General features: G+C 44.8%; 1 protein-coding gene across 1 annotated transcript; it reads left to right on the top strand.

The window, feature by feature from the left end:
- Positions 1-9,437: 9,437 nt before the first annotated feature.
- On the top strand, positions 9,438-14,073 carry LOC306918401 (G-protein coupled receptor family C group 5 member D; the record flags this gene model as incomplete). The annotated part of the gene is made up of 5 exons (XM_079531301.1): positions 9,438-9,962; positions 10,645-10,825; positions 12,125-12,502; positions 13,437-13,492; positions 13,726-14,073. Coding segments are annotated over 5 exons (1,239 nt in total), but the record flags the coding sequence as incomplete, so codon positions are not given.
- Between the last annotated feature and the right edge of the window lie 6,849 nt (positions 14,074-20,922).

The raw sequence follows: 20,922 nt of genomic DNA, 5'->3' as shown, positions 1-20,922 counted from the left end.
ACCAACGCTAGGCCTACAATGTTTTTTTTTCCTTCCCCCCCCCCCCCCCACCCCGATCATTATGGCTGAGGAACTTCCACTTTTCCTTCTCACTGTTGCAAACACTCACTTGAGCCACTGGATGTGTATAGCCTTCTGTGAAATGGTCAGGTCATCTTTAGCCACAATAAAAGGTGTAAATATTTTTGTACTAATCTTGTCCGGGTAGTCTTTATTTTGGAATCCATACAAAGCTGAAATGGAGCAAATCCAAAAAGGCCGTAATGAAAATGTACAAGTAAGGCCAATTCATAGTCCAGTTTATAATGACCACACTTGCCAACACTATATACCTGCAGCTTCGACAGATGTACAACTACAAGCTCACACTATTAAACAGTTCTGCTGCATAACCCGCTTTCCATGCCATTTAATCCATGTTTCTGCCCTGCGTAATACGCTAAACCCACTATTTGTTTTATTTGTCGCGGACCTGGTGTCGAGGCCGTCGCGTTATGATGACGAAACCGGAAATCGACCCGTACTCTGGGCTGCAAGGGCTTCTGGGAAAATGAGTTCAATGCAAGTGAACGGTATAGTTTCAACTGGACTCCAGCAGCACTTGTTCCGGATCGCGACGGTGGCATATCTTTCGGTTCGACAACAAGCCATGGAACTATTTTCAGGGGGATTTTCATGGATCAAAGGCACAAATACTTCGACGTTATGCTCCAAAGGTAATTAAACAATCCCGGCAGCCTCGGCATATGTCACCTTTTAATCTAAAGCCTTCAAGGTGTTAAATATAAAGGTATTTAAAGTTAAATCTGACTTGCCTAAAAAGGCAGAAGCCCTATTACATAAACTACAGTACAGTATACATACTATTACCCTGGGTGTGCGTGTGTCTACGATGTGCGGCCATCCGCTATACTAGATGTGAAGGGCAGAGTCAAGGGTTTTAAAACAGAGCTGAAACAGGAAGTGGAGCAAGTGAAATCCCCGCAATTTCCTTTCTTCCGAATGGCGACGCTTGGCGCTAGAAGTGAGCGGGTCGAAGGACCGCAAATTTCTAGTTTTTATACATTTGAAAACTTGAAATGAGTTTTGCACGAGTGCATTTTGATACCAATACTTTTGTACTGATAAAGTACATTTTGAATTCCGGACTTTTACTTGTAACAGAGAAGGCTATTTCTACATACAGAATGTGAGTATTTTGCCACCACTGCTGATTTCCTAACATTGCTAGCCCACAATAACCTACATGACCTGCTGAAGAGCTGTGCACCGAGGAGCACTTGTTCTACTGCTTGTTTTTATGTACAGCCCTGGCCAGGCTACTATACTTGGCCTGATTCCTGCAGAACCCACCTCACCCATGCCCATTTTAGGCTGGAATGGTTTAAGGTTGACGACAGAGTACAGCATCTTACAATGGGTCGTTACACCACAACGATGCCCATGTACTTTTCTACATACAGTACTTCCTCAATGTCAACGGAGTCCACAATCACAAACAAACCATGTGCAAACAAGGGATTAAATTCAGCAAAAGGGAGTTGAATTCCACACCGCGCCTCAAGCCTGAGGTATAAACTACAGTCTGGTGCGTCTGGTGCATTCCCATTCATATAAATATGCATGTATTTATAGTCTAAATGCACACTTACATTCTCATCTGGATAATGCTCTATACTTGAATGTTTCACGTGAAACATATATGTATGAATCAACTAGAAAGGTCGCAATTTTAAAAAATTGCAAAGTGTGGTTGCCGCAGTAGCTTACATATGCCCCTCCCACTGATATTGCCAGCCAATTACAATGTCGCGTCACCCCTGCGATCATGCGTAAGTAATTCGGAGGGGATTTATCCCCCCAAAAATATTTTTTCTGCAAGAAACGGTTATATTTTTCGCATTTGCGGCGCCCCCTATGGATGAAAATGGAATCGCTTTTGGCTTTTGGTTGATTAAACCACCCGCGACATCTGATTCAAATTTGGGATGGATTGGACGTTCCATTCGTGATTTTAGGCATTTTTTGTAAAATAGGCCCCTCCCGCTAACTTCGGACGACGATTAAGGCCGAACGATACGGACAAAAAAAATTCAAAAAATCTGAAAAAAATGTAAACGCGGTCCGATAGGTCCAGAGATCATGTGTACCGATTTTTGTGAGATTCGGACATAATCTGTAGAATCCGAAAATTAAAGTGTGTTTTGAAGAAAATTCAAAATGGCGGAAAATCTATCCTGACGCAAATGGGCGTGGCCTATATGGGGAGATGCGTCATGACCCAAGGAATCCAGGGAAAACATGATTTTGATTTTACGACCTACGGTTCAAGAGTTATAAGCCAAAACGTAAAGTGGGCTGTTATAGCGCCACCATGAGGCCGACCGATATAATTATAAGTTTAATTAATTTTAGTAAGTATTACGAATTATCCCTCCAAGTTTTGTAACTATAGCCCTTACGGTCTCCGAGGAAAGAATACTTGAACGTGATTTTTCGCATTTTCCCATTCATGTCAATGGGGACATTTAATGCACGAATAAATTAATATCAATTAAACTATACAACATTTCTCTTAGAAACGAGCAAGCACACCATTCCCAATTTTTCCGGTCAATTTGACATATGGCTCAAGTGCGTACAGTCAAAACTGTAGGAGGAGTAGTGATACAAAGTTTAGGGTTACTCCAGTAAATGAAAAAAAATAAAGTGTTACAATTACAATAGTCTGGTTGCCCCTTTAGGGCAACCACACTAATTATTGCTGGCCATGTGTGACATTGGTTAATTGAAGGGCCTGCCCCTGCACCATGTGTGTACTTAAACCCACTCTGGGCGGGAACCCCTTTTGGTGTTTTAACCATTATTTGAAACTTTATCTATTGAAAAATAGCAGATCTACAAGCTCATAGCCAAGCTTGAAGATCTGCTATTTTTTGAAAAATCGTTAAAATGTGGCGCAAACCTTTGAATATATTCTTTCACAATGAACGTTTTAACTCATACCTTTGCTTCTGGGGGGTCCCTCCCTGGAACTACATATTTTCAGATGGGGGTCTGCAGCCAATATTACAGATCATTCTCGGGGTCCTTGACATGGAAAAGGTTGAGCACCACTGACATTTCAGAAAACTGTCAGGATTTAGAAGACATTTGTAGAATCGTCCTGGTCTAAATAGGTTAAGCCTTATACTGTGTTGCCCCCTCAGGCTATACCCAGTGGTGGAAAGTAACTAAGTACTTTTACTTAAGTACTGTACTTAAGTACAATTTTGAGGTATTTGTACTTTACTTGAGTATTTCCAATTTCCAGTACTTTTACTTCTACTCCACTACATCTCAGAGAAAAAAATTGTACTTTTACTCCACTACAATTATTTGAAAACTTTAGTTACTAGTTACTTTGGAGATTTTCATTTTGATTAGAAAACATACATTAACCACTTCAACCCTATACATTCCAGCCATTTGAAAAGAGCCGATCTACAAGCTCACAATGCGTCGCAACGCGACGCATTGTGAGCTTGTAGATCGGCTCTTTTCAATAGATTTTCTACACATTTTGAACTTGTGAAATGGGACATTCTGCGAGAATGAGTACTTTTACTTTTAGTACTTTAAGTACATTTTGATGCCGATACTTTTGTACTTTTACTCAAGTACATTTTCAATTCCGTACTTTTACTTGTAACGAAGTAGTTCTAAATTGCAGTATTGGTACTTTTACTTAAGTAAAACAATTGAGTACTTTTTCCACCACTGGCTATACCTGACGGAGATGTGACCGACACATCGAAACGTTGTCATGTTTTACCTGCACCTGTGAATTAAAAAGGGCTTGAACTGTCTGTGATTCAGTGATTTCACTACAGTAGTTCAAAATGTTATTTCTTTTTTTTGGGATAATCCTGCCTGCTGTAGAGTGTGCTGACCATATAAGGAGTTCCTCACTGTCCCCAGTTAACCCCTGGGGTCAACAAAGCTTAGGTTTCGTTTTTTGCCTCATGGAGGCCACTATAGCCCTCATCCAATCAGGATGAGAGGGGCCTTCCTCCAATCATGATCGTGCCTTGGTGCACGTGCTGTTGGCCTGTTGCATGTCCTCCCCACTGTAGTGTGTGTTCATGTGCAGATCTTGTTACCGAGGGGGGCCGGGTATTTTTTCCAAATCACTGAATGTTCCTTTAAATTAATTTCGCTCCAATGCCACTGAAATGTGGAATGCCTTACCAACAGCCAAAAATAAATGTGAATCCCTAGACTCCTTCAAAACCGCTCTCAAAGAGCACCTACGGACGGCTGCAATTAAAAACTGGCCCCTGTAAAATAGTCAAAGTCCCCCACACCCACCCACCCACCCACGCCCGCCCGCCCCCCCACCCACCCACCCACCCACCCACCCACCCACCCACACACACACACACACACACACACACACACACACACACACACACACACACACACACACACACACACACACACACACACACACACACACACACACACACACACACACACACACAGGCAAAAACATAACCTCTGCCTCCAGGCTTCTGCATAGCAGAGATAATAATAAACGACATGTGACGACTTACTTTTCTCAGGAATTCCTGACCTCAGTTGGACATTCACTTCATATATACGGTATATACATCCACTGATGCATTGGGGACATTCACTTCATAGATACATCCACTGATGCATTGGGGACATATACTTCATATAGATACATCCACTGATGCATTGGGGACATATACTTCATATAGATACATCCACTGATGCATTGGGGACATATACTTCATATAGATATATCCACTGATGCATTGGGGACATTCACTTTAGATACATCCACTGATGCATTGGGGACATATACTTCATATAGATATATCCACTGATGCATTGGGGACATTCACTTTAGATACATCCACTGATGCATTGGGGACATATACTTCATATAGATACATCCACTGATGCATTGGGGACATATACTTCATATAGATACATCCACTGATGCATTGGGGACATATACTTCATATAGATACATCCACTGATGCATTGGGGACATATACTTCATATAGATACATCCACTGATGCATTGGGGACATATACTTCATATAGATACATCCACTGATGCATTGGGGACATATACTTCATATAGATACATCCACTGATGCATTGGGGACATATACTTCATAGATACATCCACTGATGCATTGGGGACATATACTTCATATAGATACATCCACTGATGCATTGGGGACATTCACTTTAGATACATCCACTGATGCATTGGGGACATATACTTCATATAGATACATCCACTGATGCATTGGGGACATATACTTCATATAGATACATCCACTGATGCATTGGGGACATATACTTCATATAGATACATCCACTGATGCATTGGGGACATATACTTCATATAGATATATCCACTGATGCATTGGGGACATATACTTCATATAGATACATCCACTGATGCATTGGGGACATATACTTCATATAGATACATCCACTGATGCATTGGGGACATATACTTCATATAGATATATCCACTGATGCATTGGGGACATATACTTCATATAGATACATCCACTGATGCATTCAGTTCAGAATCTGTCGACTCACTCCATCAGCAAATTTAATCACTCCCAAATAAATAGACATGAAAACCAAATCAAAGCTGGTTGCTATGGGGTTATTCCCACGAATAACACTGATGATCTAATATCAACTGAAAAACGCCCATTGGCTGAGCAATCTGCACAAAGACTCCTCTATCCAGTTAATAATACTATACCCAGCAAACATTGTGTGAGTGAATATACAGTATGTAACGCCTCCGGGACGTCTTAAATCATGACACCAGTCACACCACGCATGTGGATTCTCACTAATGTTAAGCATCGCACAAGATCTTTTAATGCCCCTGACACAGAAGAATACGTGCATGGCACATAATATAACATTACACTATTACCCTCCAGGCTCCAAGAAAACTTGTATTTAGTCGAACAGCATATCCCCCACCCCCCCCCCCCCCCCCCCGGCTGTTATTCTCAGTGCACATGCACCGGTGTTGTTTTCATAGTCTCTTCAATTGTTCTCATTTAGTTTCAGTCACATTTTAGTCACCTGGAATGTTTTAGTGTTAGTCTAGTTTCAGTCGACAAAATATTATAAGATTTTAGACTAAAATGTATTTTGGCGGGCCTTGATGCCGTCGTAATGACTGTTTTTACACTTGCTGAAAATAGCCGATCTACAAGCTATAGCTTAGTTTTCATTTAGTTTCCATTTAGTTTTCGTCAGTGAAAAAAGGTAGTCGACGAACATTTTTCGTCTTAGTTTTAGTCGACGAAATCAACACCGGTGCACACTAGTGCTTCTCCCCTCTCTCCTCTCCACCACAACCATCATTGCCTACACACCCTTTTGACTGAATAAACACACCCTGTAAACTCCCGTGCCTGTACGGACAAGAGCCGAAGTGTCGCGTACAGACATGCAAGGAGGATCAGTGCAAGGCATTCTCTAGTCCTGACGCAACACTTAATTCCCCAGGGGGGGGCTGCGCACACTGTTTCCATGGGCCGTCATGCAGACGGCAAACAGCTCACCATGCAGTGAACTATTGTGACTACCGGGCGACGAGACTTGTAGTGTTGGTGACAATAGGCTGAGTCAGGCGTTCTAATCCCCACTCCCTATGGGGGGGGCTCTAATATGGGGTTGAACAGGCACAGTGACGTCGGTGGAAGTATATCGTTTTACAGGTCGAGTTCAGTTTCAGTTAGATTTTCAACCAATCTAAATCTAAATTTTGCGTGACAAAATGTGTGTTTTGATGCCGTCACTATGATACCGAAGATTATGATTATGATGCACTAGTAGTGACTGCATGTGGGAGGTTATGGGAAATGGGAGTCAAAGAAATCAGGGCGTTTCTCTCCTTTCTCTCAAGGCCCCCCCCCCACACCTGCGTGCGTGCGTGCGTGCGTGCGTGCGTGTGTGTGTGCTCGTGTGTGTGTGTGTGTGCCTTGCCATTGCCTCCAGGTCTTTGAGCCCCACCTATACCTTCCCGAGAACCTTCCAAGAGGAGAAGAGAAAAGGAGAGAGAGGCACAAACACAGAGAGACAGAGAGAGAGAGAGAGAGAGAGAGAGAGAGAGAGAGGAGAGAGACAGACGTGGGTGAGGGACTGAAAGGGAGTGGAGGAGGAGGGGGGGGCTTGGGGGGGGGGGTGCAGTAGTAGCCGCTCTCACCTGTTGATGTAAATCTGAGAGAGAAGTGAAAACAATCCTCTCCTCTCGCATCAACGCCCATTGGCTCAAATCTCTGCGCTCTGCATGTGCCGTTTTTCTTTTCCTCCTCGTTTGCGCTCTTCCGCTTACCTTCGGAGCTCACCGAGAGATAATGGGCACATCCTGGAGACAGGGGATCATAGGGCACATGGCTGGCTACACTCTCACGTGAGTGGCCTCTGATGCCTCGACGACTGATCAGAGTTTTATCGGGAGAACTTCTTGGTAAAACCTTTAAGACGCGTTCTGAAGAAAGCAAGTGGAAGGAGTGGAAGAAGCGGTGTGTCAACTTATACCTCCCCCCAGGACGGAAGGTATGTCACCTTTTATACACAAGCTTAAGACATTCTTTTCGGACTGATTTAGGACTTCGAAGAAAAACAAGTCTTCTAAATCCTAACAGTTTTCTGAAAAATCTATTATTTATATGTGTCAGTGGTGCTCAACCTTTTTTCATGTCAAGGACCCCCAGAGCTATCTGTATTTGGCCGTGGACCCCCATCTCAAAATATGTGGGTGTATGTATAGTTACAAGCATGTTGTGAGCTTGTAGATCTGCCATTTTTTGATGTGACACCCAGCATGCAACTGAGCATATATCAGGCCTTAGTCAAGTCTACTGTCTGGGCGATGGATGTGTTGGCTTGAACTACACAGTAGTAGTGTGTAGTACTGTAATATAAGTTGTGTAATGCTTGTGGTTCTTTATTACTGTAATAATTTGGGCACGAATTACGTGGTTTGGCCTTGCAGTGTCAGGTGCACAGTAAAGCTAGTATAATTCCACTTAATGTAACTGACAACCACATGTGGAGCCTATAATCAAAGGCCGGGATTGAAGTTAGAAAGTCAAAAAACAACCCCTGTGAATATGTTTTGAGTTGTCTTTCACGTTATCCATTATTCTAATCTGCTATATACATCATTCTAATGCTATTCAAATCACAGTATGTGCCTTGTACATTTATAAAAAACAAAACACTATAGCCACACACTTGAGCCACACATCTTTTTAACCCCTGTACGTTGTATATACTACGCTCTCCTGACCTACTATTTAAACACACAACTGGCCCAAGGGTTAATTTCTGGGCCGGGGCCATATTTACCCATTCGATAAGCCTCTTAAATGTCATCTTTGGATCTCTGACACAGAAACAAGGGCTCTGTTATGAGCTAGAGGAAGTGACAATCAGCTATCAGGAGTGCATATCTGTGGCCTCTATCTCTCTCTCTCTCTCTCTCTCTCTCTCTCTCTCTCTCTCTCTCTCTCTCTCTCTCTCTCTCTCTCCCTCCACCCCCCCCCCCCCCCCTTCCAATCTGTGTACTGGTCACAACGTCCATATAGTATGTTTCTGCCATGCAGGGTCACTCTAGTCTTTATCTGTATCTACCAGCCTCTTTCCTGGTGTTAAGCGTATAAAGCTTCATGTAACAGGCAACACTTATGTTGTCTTTACGCTGCCTGCCTGTGTCCCAAATTCACCTCCTTGTTACTTTGTTATTCCTTCCTTGTCAGCTCTTGCTCACTGCTGTTCTCTCCCTTGTTCTGGCTTGTTCAGAAACACTCTCCTCTCCTCTCCTCTCTGCTGCTGCTGCTGTCTCACTCTCGCCGTCAATTGGCTCAAATCCTCGCTCTGCATCCCATGCCTTTTGTCTCCATGCTATACAGCAGCGGTGGGCTACTTTGACGATGGAGAGGTCCCCTATATTTCCACACTCACTCCCTAGGGCCATATATTACTGCCGTAGGAAAAATAGCCGATCTACAAGCATTTAGTTTCCATTTAGTTTTCGTCTGTGAAAAAAGGTAGTTGACGAACATTTCTCGTCATAGTTTTTAGTCGACGAAATCAACACTGCGAGCAAAGCTATATATCAAAGATCCATGTGAGACATGACGTTTCCATATGCTGCTTGTTTCAGGGCAACGAGGACGACCTGCCGCGCCAAAGGAGCAGCTTTAAGAGGACAAGCCTGAACGTAATCCTAAAGGGGGATTACCAAAACAAGCATGGGGGCCTTTCCGTCCCAAAAGCATTATAAATGCCTTCCCCTCCTCTTGCTTATAGTCTGCCACCAGACACAGGCTACCGGCACAACCGCCAACGGCACCACCACCACCATCATCACCATCCCCACCACTGCGGCGGCCTCACCCACAGACACGCCCGCTGCGTCAATCAACGACACTTCCTCGAACGTTTCCCATGCCGCCGCCGTGCCAGGCTGCGGGGCGGAGCTGGACCCCGCCTTCACCTACCTGTGCGACCGGCGGGCGGCGTGGGGCATCGTCCTGGAGAGCCTGGCCTCGCTGGGCTTCCTGGTGAGCGCCGGCCTCCTGCTGGGCCTCCTCTTCTGGACGCTGTGGGTCTGCGCGTCGGCCACGCGCCGCCGCCAGCGCGGGGGCTTCGGCGGCATGGTGGCGTCCGTGTGTTTGTTCCTGCTGGCCACGGCGGGGGTCTTCGCCATCACCTTCGCCTTCATCGTGCGCCTCGGGCCGATGACCTGTCCCACGCGGCTCTTCCTGTTCGGCGTGCTGTTCTCCCTGGCGTTCGGCTGCCTGACGTCGCGTGGCCTGGCCCTGCTGGGCTTCGCCACGGCACGGGGCTGGGGCGAGCCCGCACTGGCCCTGGGGCTCTTCTTGGTGCAGGTAAAAGAGTAGATTCTACTGATTCTATACAGCACGGCCACCAAGGCGTGGAATGCCCTGATCATCAACCCCCCCCCCCCCCCCCCAGAAATGCAGTTCACTTGCAGCTTTTAGGCGTCGAAATTAAAAAAATGGCTTCAAAATCCTGACAAGTTTTCTGAAAAACCTTATGTTTCCGTATCAGTGGTGCTCAATATTTCATGTCAAGAACCCCAAAAATGTATTTGGCCACAGACCCCCATCTGAAAATCGTTTCAGGGACAAAGATTAAGTTTAAAACGTTCACTCTGAAAGAATATATATTCAAAAATTTGCACCACATTTTCACGAGTTTTCAAAAATATTCATAGCGTGGCACTCAGAGCTTGTAGATCTGCTATTTTTCAATAGTCTGGGGGTTTTCTGGCTCAAACAAGTGCTCTGATTTTGAATCTGTCAGCAGATGTCACTGTTTTCACAGTTTTGCCCTGTTTTCATTGCAGCTCAAAAGGCTTCAGAAAACACAGAGAAAACCCCTAGACCACAGAAAATCCACTGAATGTTCAAAGTTCAGGTTATGTGCGGGTGTAATTCAGGTCACAAAACCTATAAAAGAAAGACCGAAAAAAGAAAATAAATGAAATTGAATGACATGATGAAACCTTTAAGAAACCTATACTCAATCAATCCAAAACGCATCCAGGTGGTGATCGCCGTGGAGTGGCTGCTCATCGTGTTGGTGCGGGACGCCAGGCCCTGCGCGTACAGCCAGGGCGAGTTCGTCATGCTGCTCATCTACGTGCTCTTCCTGCTGGCCCTGGGCGCGCTCCTCTCCCTCCGAAACCTCTGCCGCTCCTGCTTCACCTACAGCTACAGCTACACAGGTCAGTGGCAGTGGTGTTACAAAATGTCTTCTAAATCATACATGACAGTTTTCGGGGAAAATACCCTATGTTTCTATATCGGTGGTTCTCAAACTAAATTATTTCATGTCAAGGACAACCAGAAATCATATTGGACGCTGACCCCCAATCTGAAAATATGTTGTTCCAGGGACCCCCTGCAGAAGCAAAGATTTGAGTTAAAAAACGTTCGCTCTGAAAGAATATCTACAAGCTCACAATGCGTCGCGATGCATTGTGAGCTTGTAGATCTGCTATTTTCAAAATGTTTTTTTTATGTGAAAACTTGTGCAATGAGACATTCTGCATAATGAGCACTTTTACTTTTGGTACTTTTAAGTACATTTTGACACCAATACGTTTGTACTTTTTACTCAAGTACATTTCAAATTCCCAGGATACTTTTACTTAACAGCGTATAGTTCTACATGATCGCAGCATCGATACTTTTACGTAAAGTAAAAACAATTTGGTACTCCCCCCCCCCCCCCCCCGTGCGCACGCGCACACACACACACACACACACACACACACACACACACACACACACACACACACACACACACACACACACACACACACACACACACACACACACACACACACACACACACACACACACACACACACACACGTCAGAGCCATAGAGTAAGACAGAGTTACGACAACACTTCATGGGGCCATGCAGTCCAATGGCGGCTCTTCTACATAGACTCCTATTGGTTGAAGAGCACAGCGAACAGGGACAAAGTCCTGGACCGGAAGTCGGCAGAATGCACTGGACTCAGGCAACAGCCCAGCTTTAATGATAGTAATAGCTTTAGCTTTAATAGTAATAGCACATAAACATAAACATTACAGAGACTTTAGTTGTCACTGTACAATACTTTAAAACAGTTACCATGTTGCACACATGCCTAAGATAGCGCTTACTTCGGGGTGCATACTTAGTTTAGACTAGTCATTGGTTAGACATGGGTTAAGGTTAGGTTTAGGTGTGCTGCTCCGTGGGAGGTTAGGTTTAGGGTGAAGGTTTGAGATAGGTTGTAGTTGTAGGACTAATGACTGGTCTAACCAGTGACTAGTCTAAACCAAAAACTGTCTAAACTAAGTACTGCACGCGCTTACTTCCGCTACCCTCGTTGAAAACGAGGTAAACATGTATTTTCAACTCCAGCTTGTCACATGTCCAGGCTGCATGAACAGGCGCTCGAGCGCTCAGTTTTCTGCCCCCTCAATGTCGTATAACTCTGTCCTACTCTATGGCTCTGGCACATGCAGGCGGCTCCCACCGGCAGGGCCAGGCGCAGGCCGCGCTGCTCTGCGTCACGCTGCTGCTCTCGGCCGCCATCTGGGTGACGTGGATCGCCCTGCTGACGCGGGGCAACGCCGAGATGGGCCGGCGGCCTGGCTGGGACGACCCCGTGCTGAGCGTGGCGCTGGTGGCCAACGGCTGGGTGCTGCTGCTGGGCCACGGCGTGGCCCAGGTGGCCTTCCTCTGCCGCGGCGAGCGCAAGAGCAGCATGGAGGGGGGCGGTCCGCTGAGCTTCGCCGGCTGGTCCAGCCCCAACACAGACATGCCGGGACTGCAGGCCAGCCAGAAGAAGGAAGGCAGGGAGAACGGAAGCTTCGAGAACGACCCCGCCGACCCCAGGAGAGGTGAGAACACGTCGGAGGGGGATGGATGGATGGATGGATCTACGAGCTTGTAGATCTGCTATTTTTACAACAGCTAAAGTTTAAAATAAGTGGTTAAAAGCTATAAGGTGACACGGATCTGCGCCGTCGGGTCCGAATGGGCTAAAAGGAATGAGCTGAATTCCTCTCAGTCAGCAAAATAAAATCTCAAGACTGAAAACGTAATGATGAGGCTGACAAGCTGAAGAAATCACAGATTTGAGGCATTAAAAAGGTTGCTTTTTATGACATTTGAGACCATTCATGTTTCTGGAAGATGCTTCTAAAACTTGTATACGGATTGATTGATTGATTGATTGATTGAAGTATTTATTAACAGTTTGCAGAATGAGTACATTTCACATGTTGAAAGTACAACTCAGGGTCCACCATTTTCAATTCATCAGAACATTTAGAGACGTACAAATATACACTTCTATATATATTAAAAAAAGATTACTAGTTTGGTGCCTGCCTTCTCAATGAGATGAGATGAGATATACTTTATTAATCCCGAGGTGAGAAATTGAAGCGTTACAACAGCACAATGTGACACAGAAAGCTAAAACTACTGGACAGACAGAAACAGGGGGGGGGAAGTTCTTATACATTGTATAGTCTGATAGCAGTTGGCATAAAAGAGAGTCTGTATCGTTCCGTGTGCATCCTCGGGGGGAGTGTGAGCCTATCTTAAAATAACGAATGACCGAAAATGACCGAATGACCGAAACTAGACGATCTACAAGCTCACAACACGTCGCAGAGCTTGTAGATCGGCTATTTTCGGTTTCACAGGAGAAGACATGTTGTGGCTTCTATGGCATCCAAATGAGCAAAATCAGCCGTGGCTGAGAACTCAAATCCATGTGAACGCTGTATGTAATGAACAAAATGACTGACTACATCATGCCTACAGGCAGGAGAGCCGAGCCAGTACTACGATCACCATACGAGTCGGGATTCTCCATGACGGTGAGTAATAAGCCATTATTAAACAACTCCATACAGTCAGTAATTAAAGACTATGACCTTTATTTATTTTTTTGCAACTGGAGGCAATTATGCTTATAATAAGGCATATTGGAAGGTTAATGAAAACGCTAATATATCACTGTGTTAATTGCACTAACATGATAAATGTGTGCGTGTGTGTGTGTGTGTGTGTGTGTGTGTGCGTGCATGTGCGCCTGTGTGCATGTGTTTAGGAAATTGACCCGGACAAAGATTACACCATTCCTCGCCCCCAGACCACCAACATCACAGAACCTTATGATGAATACTATGGACGCCCTATCTCTGATTAGGATCACACACATTTTCCTATCTGCTCTCGCTCTCTCACACGCACGCACGCACGCACGCACGCACGCACGGCACTGAATGATAACACAATACCAAATCATAAGACAAACAAAGAGGCAGAATCAACTCATGCACTATAAATGTACATAATATACTTGGCTACAAAATGTGCACAAAGCTCTCTTACATTTGTTCTTATACAAATATAAAAATGTTTAGAATATTCAGGAAATAAAATGTCATGTAGCCTTTATACTCTCCTTAAACAAACATCAACACATTCAGACCGTAGGTCGGACGTGTACAAACGTCATATCTAATCAAACCGTTGGTTCCAGTTGACACACGTCATTGCGCTTTTTTATTGATATCAAACAAAGCGCATGCGCGCTGCCGTTGACTTCCTTGTTTACGGCTCAGAAAGAATGCCTGGTCTCCATGGTTTCGACCAAAAGGGCAAACTTCTGTCTTCATTTATGACTTCAACAAGCCTCTCGTTTGGAATATTAACGCTTCTAGAGAGACTTTAGCGAGATCATCGCGAGGTAAAAATGGAACATTATGCCTAGGCCTACCGGTTTTGGGGGGGGAAAGGAAGGCGGGGCTTTTTAAGAGTAAAATCTCCCATATATGCTGGCACTCTATAGCGCCGTAAGAAAATCCAGGCACTCATTGTGTACTTGAGGATGTATCACCGCAGATAGACTATATGAGCCTAACGTTGGGCCAACATTGACATGTCAGAATCCAGATTAGTCCAACATTGACATGTCAGAATCCAGATTAGTCCAACATTGACATGTCAGAATCCAGATTAGTCCAACATTGACATGTCATAATCGAGATCTGCTGCATTCTGAGGAAGAGGCAGTGTGTGTGTGTGTGTGTGTGTGTGTGTGTGTGTGCATGTGCGTGTGTGCAACACACGTGCTAATGCATGTTGTGTGGGTGACAGAGGAGGAAGCATGAAGCCATCACTCTGAAGGTGCCAAACTGCTAGGCATTGTATGAAGGGTGACGAGAGTAGGAGGAAAGCAGAGGCATGTACAGTATGAACAGTGGTGGAACATTTACTTAAGTACTGTACATATAAGTGCCATTTTGAGCCATTTGTACTCTACTTGAGTATGTCCAATTTTTCAATATTTTTACTTCTACTCCACGACATCTCAAGAGGCAAATATTGCACTTTTTCTCCACTACATTTATTTGAAAACTTTAGTTACTAGTTACTTTGATTATGACAAAACATAAATTACATTAAATAAACACTTCAGCCCTACATTTCGGCCATTTGAAAATAGCTGATCCACAAGCTCACAATGCGATGCATTGAAATAGTGAGTGCTAGCTACTTTTGTTACTTTAAGTACCTTTTGATTCCAATAGTTTTATACTTTTACTCAAGTACATTTTGAATTCCGGACTTTTACTTGGAACGAAGTAGTTCTAAATTGCAGTATTGATACTTTTACTTAAGTAAAGAATGTGCAGTACTTTTTTCCACCACTGGTGACGAGAGGAAAGCAGAGGCATGTTGTATGAAGGGTGACGAGAGTAAAGCAGAGGCATGTTGTATGAAGCATAGATATAAATAAACTCTAGATGGCTCAAGGTCGGAGTTTCTGACGTCGTTCACCCGGCAGCCATCTTACTTCGGGGCTACAGTACAGTATGTTCAATGGCAGCTCAAACAGAAACAGTCATAACTCGCTCAAATCTTGACGGATTTACAAACGGGTTGGTTTATTACAAACGTTGTCAACGTGGCTATGATTCAGGACGCTTATCTGCTTAATTTTCTTTTTTTATATGAACGTCGTATAAAAGCATATAAGTATGCGGACGTCTCTGACGTTTATAACAAACCAAACCGTTTGAAAATTGAGCAAGTTATGGTCATTTAAGAGTACATGCCCCATAGACACAATGTTATGTGGCCCGAGGTAAGATGGCCGCCACGTAACGACGTCGCTCTCCATTGGCCAATCTAGAGTTTATATATATCTATGGTATGAAGGGTGACGACAGGAAAGCAGAGGCATGTTGTATGAAGGGTGACGAGGGGAAAGTGATGTAAAGGAAGGTTGCACAGAAGGGGAGAGCAGGAAGAGAAGACAAGAGGAGAGTGGAGAGGAGATGGGCTAAATCCTAGCCTTCCTTAAAGATGGAGTACCGTGATTTTTTATACTTTTTCTGTTTTGTATGCGTCTATGGTGTTAACATTGTTCTAATAGACACCCCCCAGGCGTGGTTAGAATATTGAAATAATGTCTTCCCTGTGCATTTCTGGTTTCTTCCTGAAAGCGGAAAGCCTTTGAGTCAAAAGGCCCATCAATCGAAATACACCAGATATGGTGACATCACAATATCATCCCCTCCCCTAACCCCTCCCCCTTTATCATGCAGTACGTTGACATACAACAGCAGCAGCTGGGGGCGCGACTTCAGTTCAGATGCATCACCGTCCACCTTAAAACCAGGCGTACTTAATGAACTGGTGGGTGTGGCCACATAAAAACATAATTGTAACACTTTCTGTAGGCCTACACTTTACAGAAGTGGGATTCTGAGCCCTATACCACACCCGGTCTAGTGGTTACCCCAAATTCAAGGTACCAAAAGTTGGCTCTGAACTTGGTAGATCTGCTTTTGGCTTCTGTGGCCCTAATACATGGAATGACCTGCAAACGACATTGAAACTGACCACATTGGTACCCTTGAGTCGTTTTAAAACCTTGGTGAGCACACAGACCCCCACGATATGTTACTGTTTTTAGATCGTTTTGAAATTTGTAAACCTGCAATTCACATGTATATCTTTTGTTTTTTCTTCTCCTGATCTTCTGATGTATCATGATGTGTTTTTCTATATGATATTGTACTACTCCACGACACTGAAGATGAGTTTGATTACTCATTTTAATAAACAAAACTTGAATGAATAAATTAAAAGAAAAATGATTTTATGCAACACACATAATGAATAACAGTGTAACACTAATAACTTCACCCATTTTGGGCGGGAACCCCTTTTGGTGTTTCAGAACATTATGTTATACTTTGGCTATTGAAAAATAGCAGATGTACTGTACAAGCTCATAGCGCTGCGACGCGTTGAGAGCTTGTAGTTCGGCTATTTTCCTCCAAAAGTGCCCTCTTACGGAATTTCAGCCCCTGCCTCTCTAACACTCTCTGCGCGTCCCTGGGGCCATGCGTTTCACTCTCTGCGCGTCCCTGGGGCCATGCGTTTAACTCTCTGCGCGTCCCTGGGGCCATGCGTTTCACTCTCTGCGCGTCCCTGGGGCCATGCGTTTCACTCTCTGCGCGTCCCTGGGGCCATGCGTTTCACTCTCTGCGCGTCCCTGGGGCCATGCGTTTCACTCTCTGCGCGTCCCTGGGGCCATGCGTTTAACTCTCTGCGCGTCCCTGGGGCCATGCGTTTCACTCTCTGCGCGTCCCTGGGGCCATGCGTTTAACTCTCTGCGCGTCCCTGGGGCCATGCGTTTAACTCTCTGCGCGTCCCTGGGGCCATGCGTTTAACTCTCTGCGCGTCCCTGGGGCCATGCGTTTAACTCTCTGCGCGTCCCTGGGGCCATGCGTTTAACTCTCTGCGCGTCCCTGGGGCCATGCGTTTAACTCTCTGCGCGTCCCTGGGGCCATGCGTTTAACTCTCTGCGCGTCCCTGGGGCCATGCGTTTAACTCTCTGCGCGTCCCTGGGGCCATGCGTTTAACTCTCTGCGCGTCCCTGGGGCCATGCGTTTCACTCTCTGCGCGTCCCTGGGGCCATGCGTTTCACTCTCTGCGCGTCCCTGGGGCCATGCGCTTCACTCTCTGCGCGTCCCTGGGGCCATGCGTTTAACTCTCTGCGCGTCCCTGGGGCCATGCGTTTCACTCTCTGCGCGTCCCTGGGGCCATGCGTTTAACTCTCTGCGCGTCCCTGGGGCCATGCGTTTCACTCTCTGCGCGTCCCTGGGGCCATGCGTTTAACTCTCTGCGCGTCCCTGGGGCCATGCGTTCCCTAATAGAGCGTCGCAGTCCCGCCCCCTACCATGGACCAGGAAATGAATCCCAATGCATTTTACCCATAGACATTTCAAAAAGTATTTATTTAAAGACGGTTACGCCGCGGACAAAGCCAACTCGAGTCGTGACAACTCATGACAACACAAACAATATTTTGGACCAAACAAATAATTACAAAGAAGAAAAACAACAAAAAAGTGTTGTAACCTGCCGTTTTTTTCTTCTTTCTAATTATTTGTTCGGCCCAAAAAAATGTGTTTGTTGTCATGATTTGTCACGACTCGAGTTGGCTTTGTCCGCGGCGTAAACGTCTTTAAATAAATACTTTCTGAAATGTCTATGAGGAAAATGAACGGAGAATCATTTCCTGGTCCATGGTAGGGGGCGGGACTGCAACGCTCTATAGGCCGGGGCCAACAACAGCCACCAGTCTAGCATTATCAATAGCTAGAATGATTAGAATAGCCATGACCTGAGGACGGCATGACGCTTGCACTCCTTGAAGTAATACAATTATCTTTCATTCATCATCATATAATCATCCTGATTTCATTTCAATCGATAACATCTCATCCATTGTCCTATCATTTTAGTGAGAGAATTAGCACCTGTTGCTTTCAACCATTGCGAAACTTAGAGTATATATTAATAGAGACGGCACCCGGAGGAAACCCTGAGGACGAAATGGACATAGTGGCCGAATTTGGTATTGCAGTTTGGACCCAAACACATGAACGCGCTGGTCCGTTGACTATCATTGCGCACGTTCATGATGACACTTGAACGCTGTTTCATACGTGAACGCACATGAACGCGTGCAATGATAGTCAACGGCAGCGCGTTCATGTGTTTGGGTCCAATCCATCCCAGAATGCACTCTGTTCCTACCCGGAGTGAGATCGCCTCATGTGCTTTTGAGCAACTTAATGTGGAAGGGAGGAGAAATCTGGTGCTATCTCTATTAACCCATTTAGGCCTGACGTCGAAAAAAAAAAAAAACATTCACTCTGAAAGAATATATACCTATTCAAAGATTTGTGCCGCATTTTTACGATTTTTCTAAAATAGCAGACCTACAAGCTTGTAGATCTGCTATTTTTCAATAGCTAAAGTACAACTAGACCTAGAATGCCTGTGATCATTTAATTAACTTCGTAAATTTTCATGTATCATAGGCATAGAACGGTCGCTACTGTCCCTGGTTGATTTCAATTGTGTGCGGCCTGAATGTGATAAATGCTCCGTTTGTACTCACCCATTAAATAATTCCAAAAACGTGGAGGGAAATATGGTCCTCTAGTTTTATATCCATGTGAAAGTTCTGGCACAAAACGTGTATTTAGTAAATTATCTCCACTTTTTCAAGAGATGCACACGGACTTCTTTCTCTCCGGCGAGGGGGGACTGGAATGATCGATGAACTGATTTTAGACGTCATCACCAATTGACAAGGGAAACACAAAAGTTTAGGTCACACAATTGGCAGGTGGTGTGATTAATTACCCAGCACCTATCGCAAGGCACCTGCCAATTCTAGGTCTAAAGTACAACATAATGCTTGAAACACCAACAGGGGTTCCCTCCCAAAATGGGTTAATATATACTCTAAGTTACGAAAGCTATCCAGCCTTCCTGATGAAGGCTGGATAGCCAAAACGTTTGGCCTGTTCAAAAATGAAATAAATATTTTTGAACTGAAGTCTTGGTGTGTGCGACCCACTATACCGTTATTTTGCACAAACAAAACAAATAATCAAATAACCAAAAATAATAAGGACAAAAACAGCAGAGGCAAAGAGCTCCTCCTAATAAAACCAAAGGACAATATTAACAATACTTATTACAATTTAAAACATACAAATACAATATAGGCAGCACTTTACCTCAAATGAAGAGGGCCTGCACATGCACTAGGCCCGGTAGGCCATGATGTCAGTGCTCGGTCCACATGCAGAATGACACCGAACCGGAGCTGAAGGGCGCCGCATGCAGTCGGCATACGAGGCCATGACTCCAGGCGCCGCATGCCACTTAACCATCAGCAACTAATAGCAGACTCGGCTGTAAGCCTACGCCATGTGAGGGGGAAGAAGCAGCCTATCCCAGGGAATCTGGGATTCCCACTGTCAATAATGCCTGTCCTGCAAGATTAAGGAACATTCAGATGTTGCTCAAAACTTACATTTATCAAAACACATGAAACCGTGGATACTGCATACCATCAATGAATCTCTTCAGTGGCGTGCACAGACATTTAGAGGGGCAGGTGCTCAAGTTAAAAAAGGGCACCTTGTGCAGCGCGTGGAACCGGCCGGTTGCCTTAGTCCATTTTGGGCGGGAACCCCTTTTGGTGTTAACATTATGTTATGCTTTAGCTATTGAAAAATAGCAGATCTACAAGCTCATAGCGCGCCACCGAGTGGCGCGCTATGAGCTTGTAGGTCTGCTATTTTCGAAAAACCAAAAAGAAAAAAAATAATAATAATTTTTTCCCCCCCTTTTTTTTCCAAAAGGGCATATTGCCAAAAGGGCAGGGGGTGCTCTAGCACCCCCTAGTGTCTATCTGTGCACGCCACTGAATCTCCTGCACCTAAACCCAACACACCACCATGCAGGCAACCACAACAAGCCAGCCAGCTACTCTGATGGCCGGGTGTGTCACAGCTGACCTGAATATGGGTGATTGGGGAGTGACATCACATGTCTAGGAAAGCTCAACTCACTACAATAATTGAAACATTCTCTACAAAGAGCTGAGATAGGCATAGGCTCCAGTCACACAGTCGAAACACGCTGCTCCGGTGCTTGAGCTTATGTTTAGGGTTAGGGTTAGAGATAGGGTTAATAATAATAATTAATAATAATAATTTTCGGAACAATGAACCTTCGGACTAATGGCATGCGAGAAGTTGCATGGTGACCCTATGGTGTGGTTTGGGCCATTGCATTCCATGCGTTGAATCAGTGAGTGCAAAGGGTAAGAGAGATTGTATGTGTGGGTGTGTGTGTGCGTGCGTGCGTGCGTGCAAAAGATAATGCTAAAGATAAAACAGGTAGAGATAGAGGGACAGCA

This window comes from Electrona antarctica (assembly GCF_951216825.1).
Source record: "Electrona antarctica genome assembly, contig: scaffold_118, whole genome shotgun sequence".
Taxonomy (NCBI): Eukaryota; Metazoa; Chordata; class Actinopteri; order Myctophiformes; family Myctophidae; genus Electrona; species Electrona antarctica.
The sequence above is the reverse complement of the archived record's forward strand: the minus strand, read 5'-3'. Positions and strand labels throughout refer to the sequence as shown.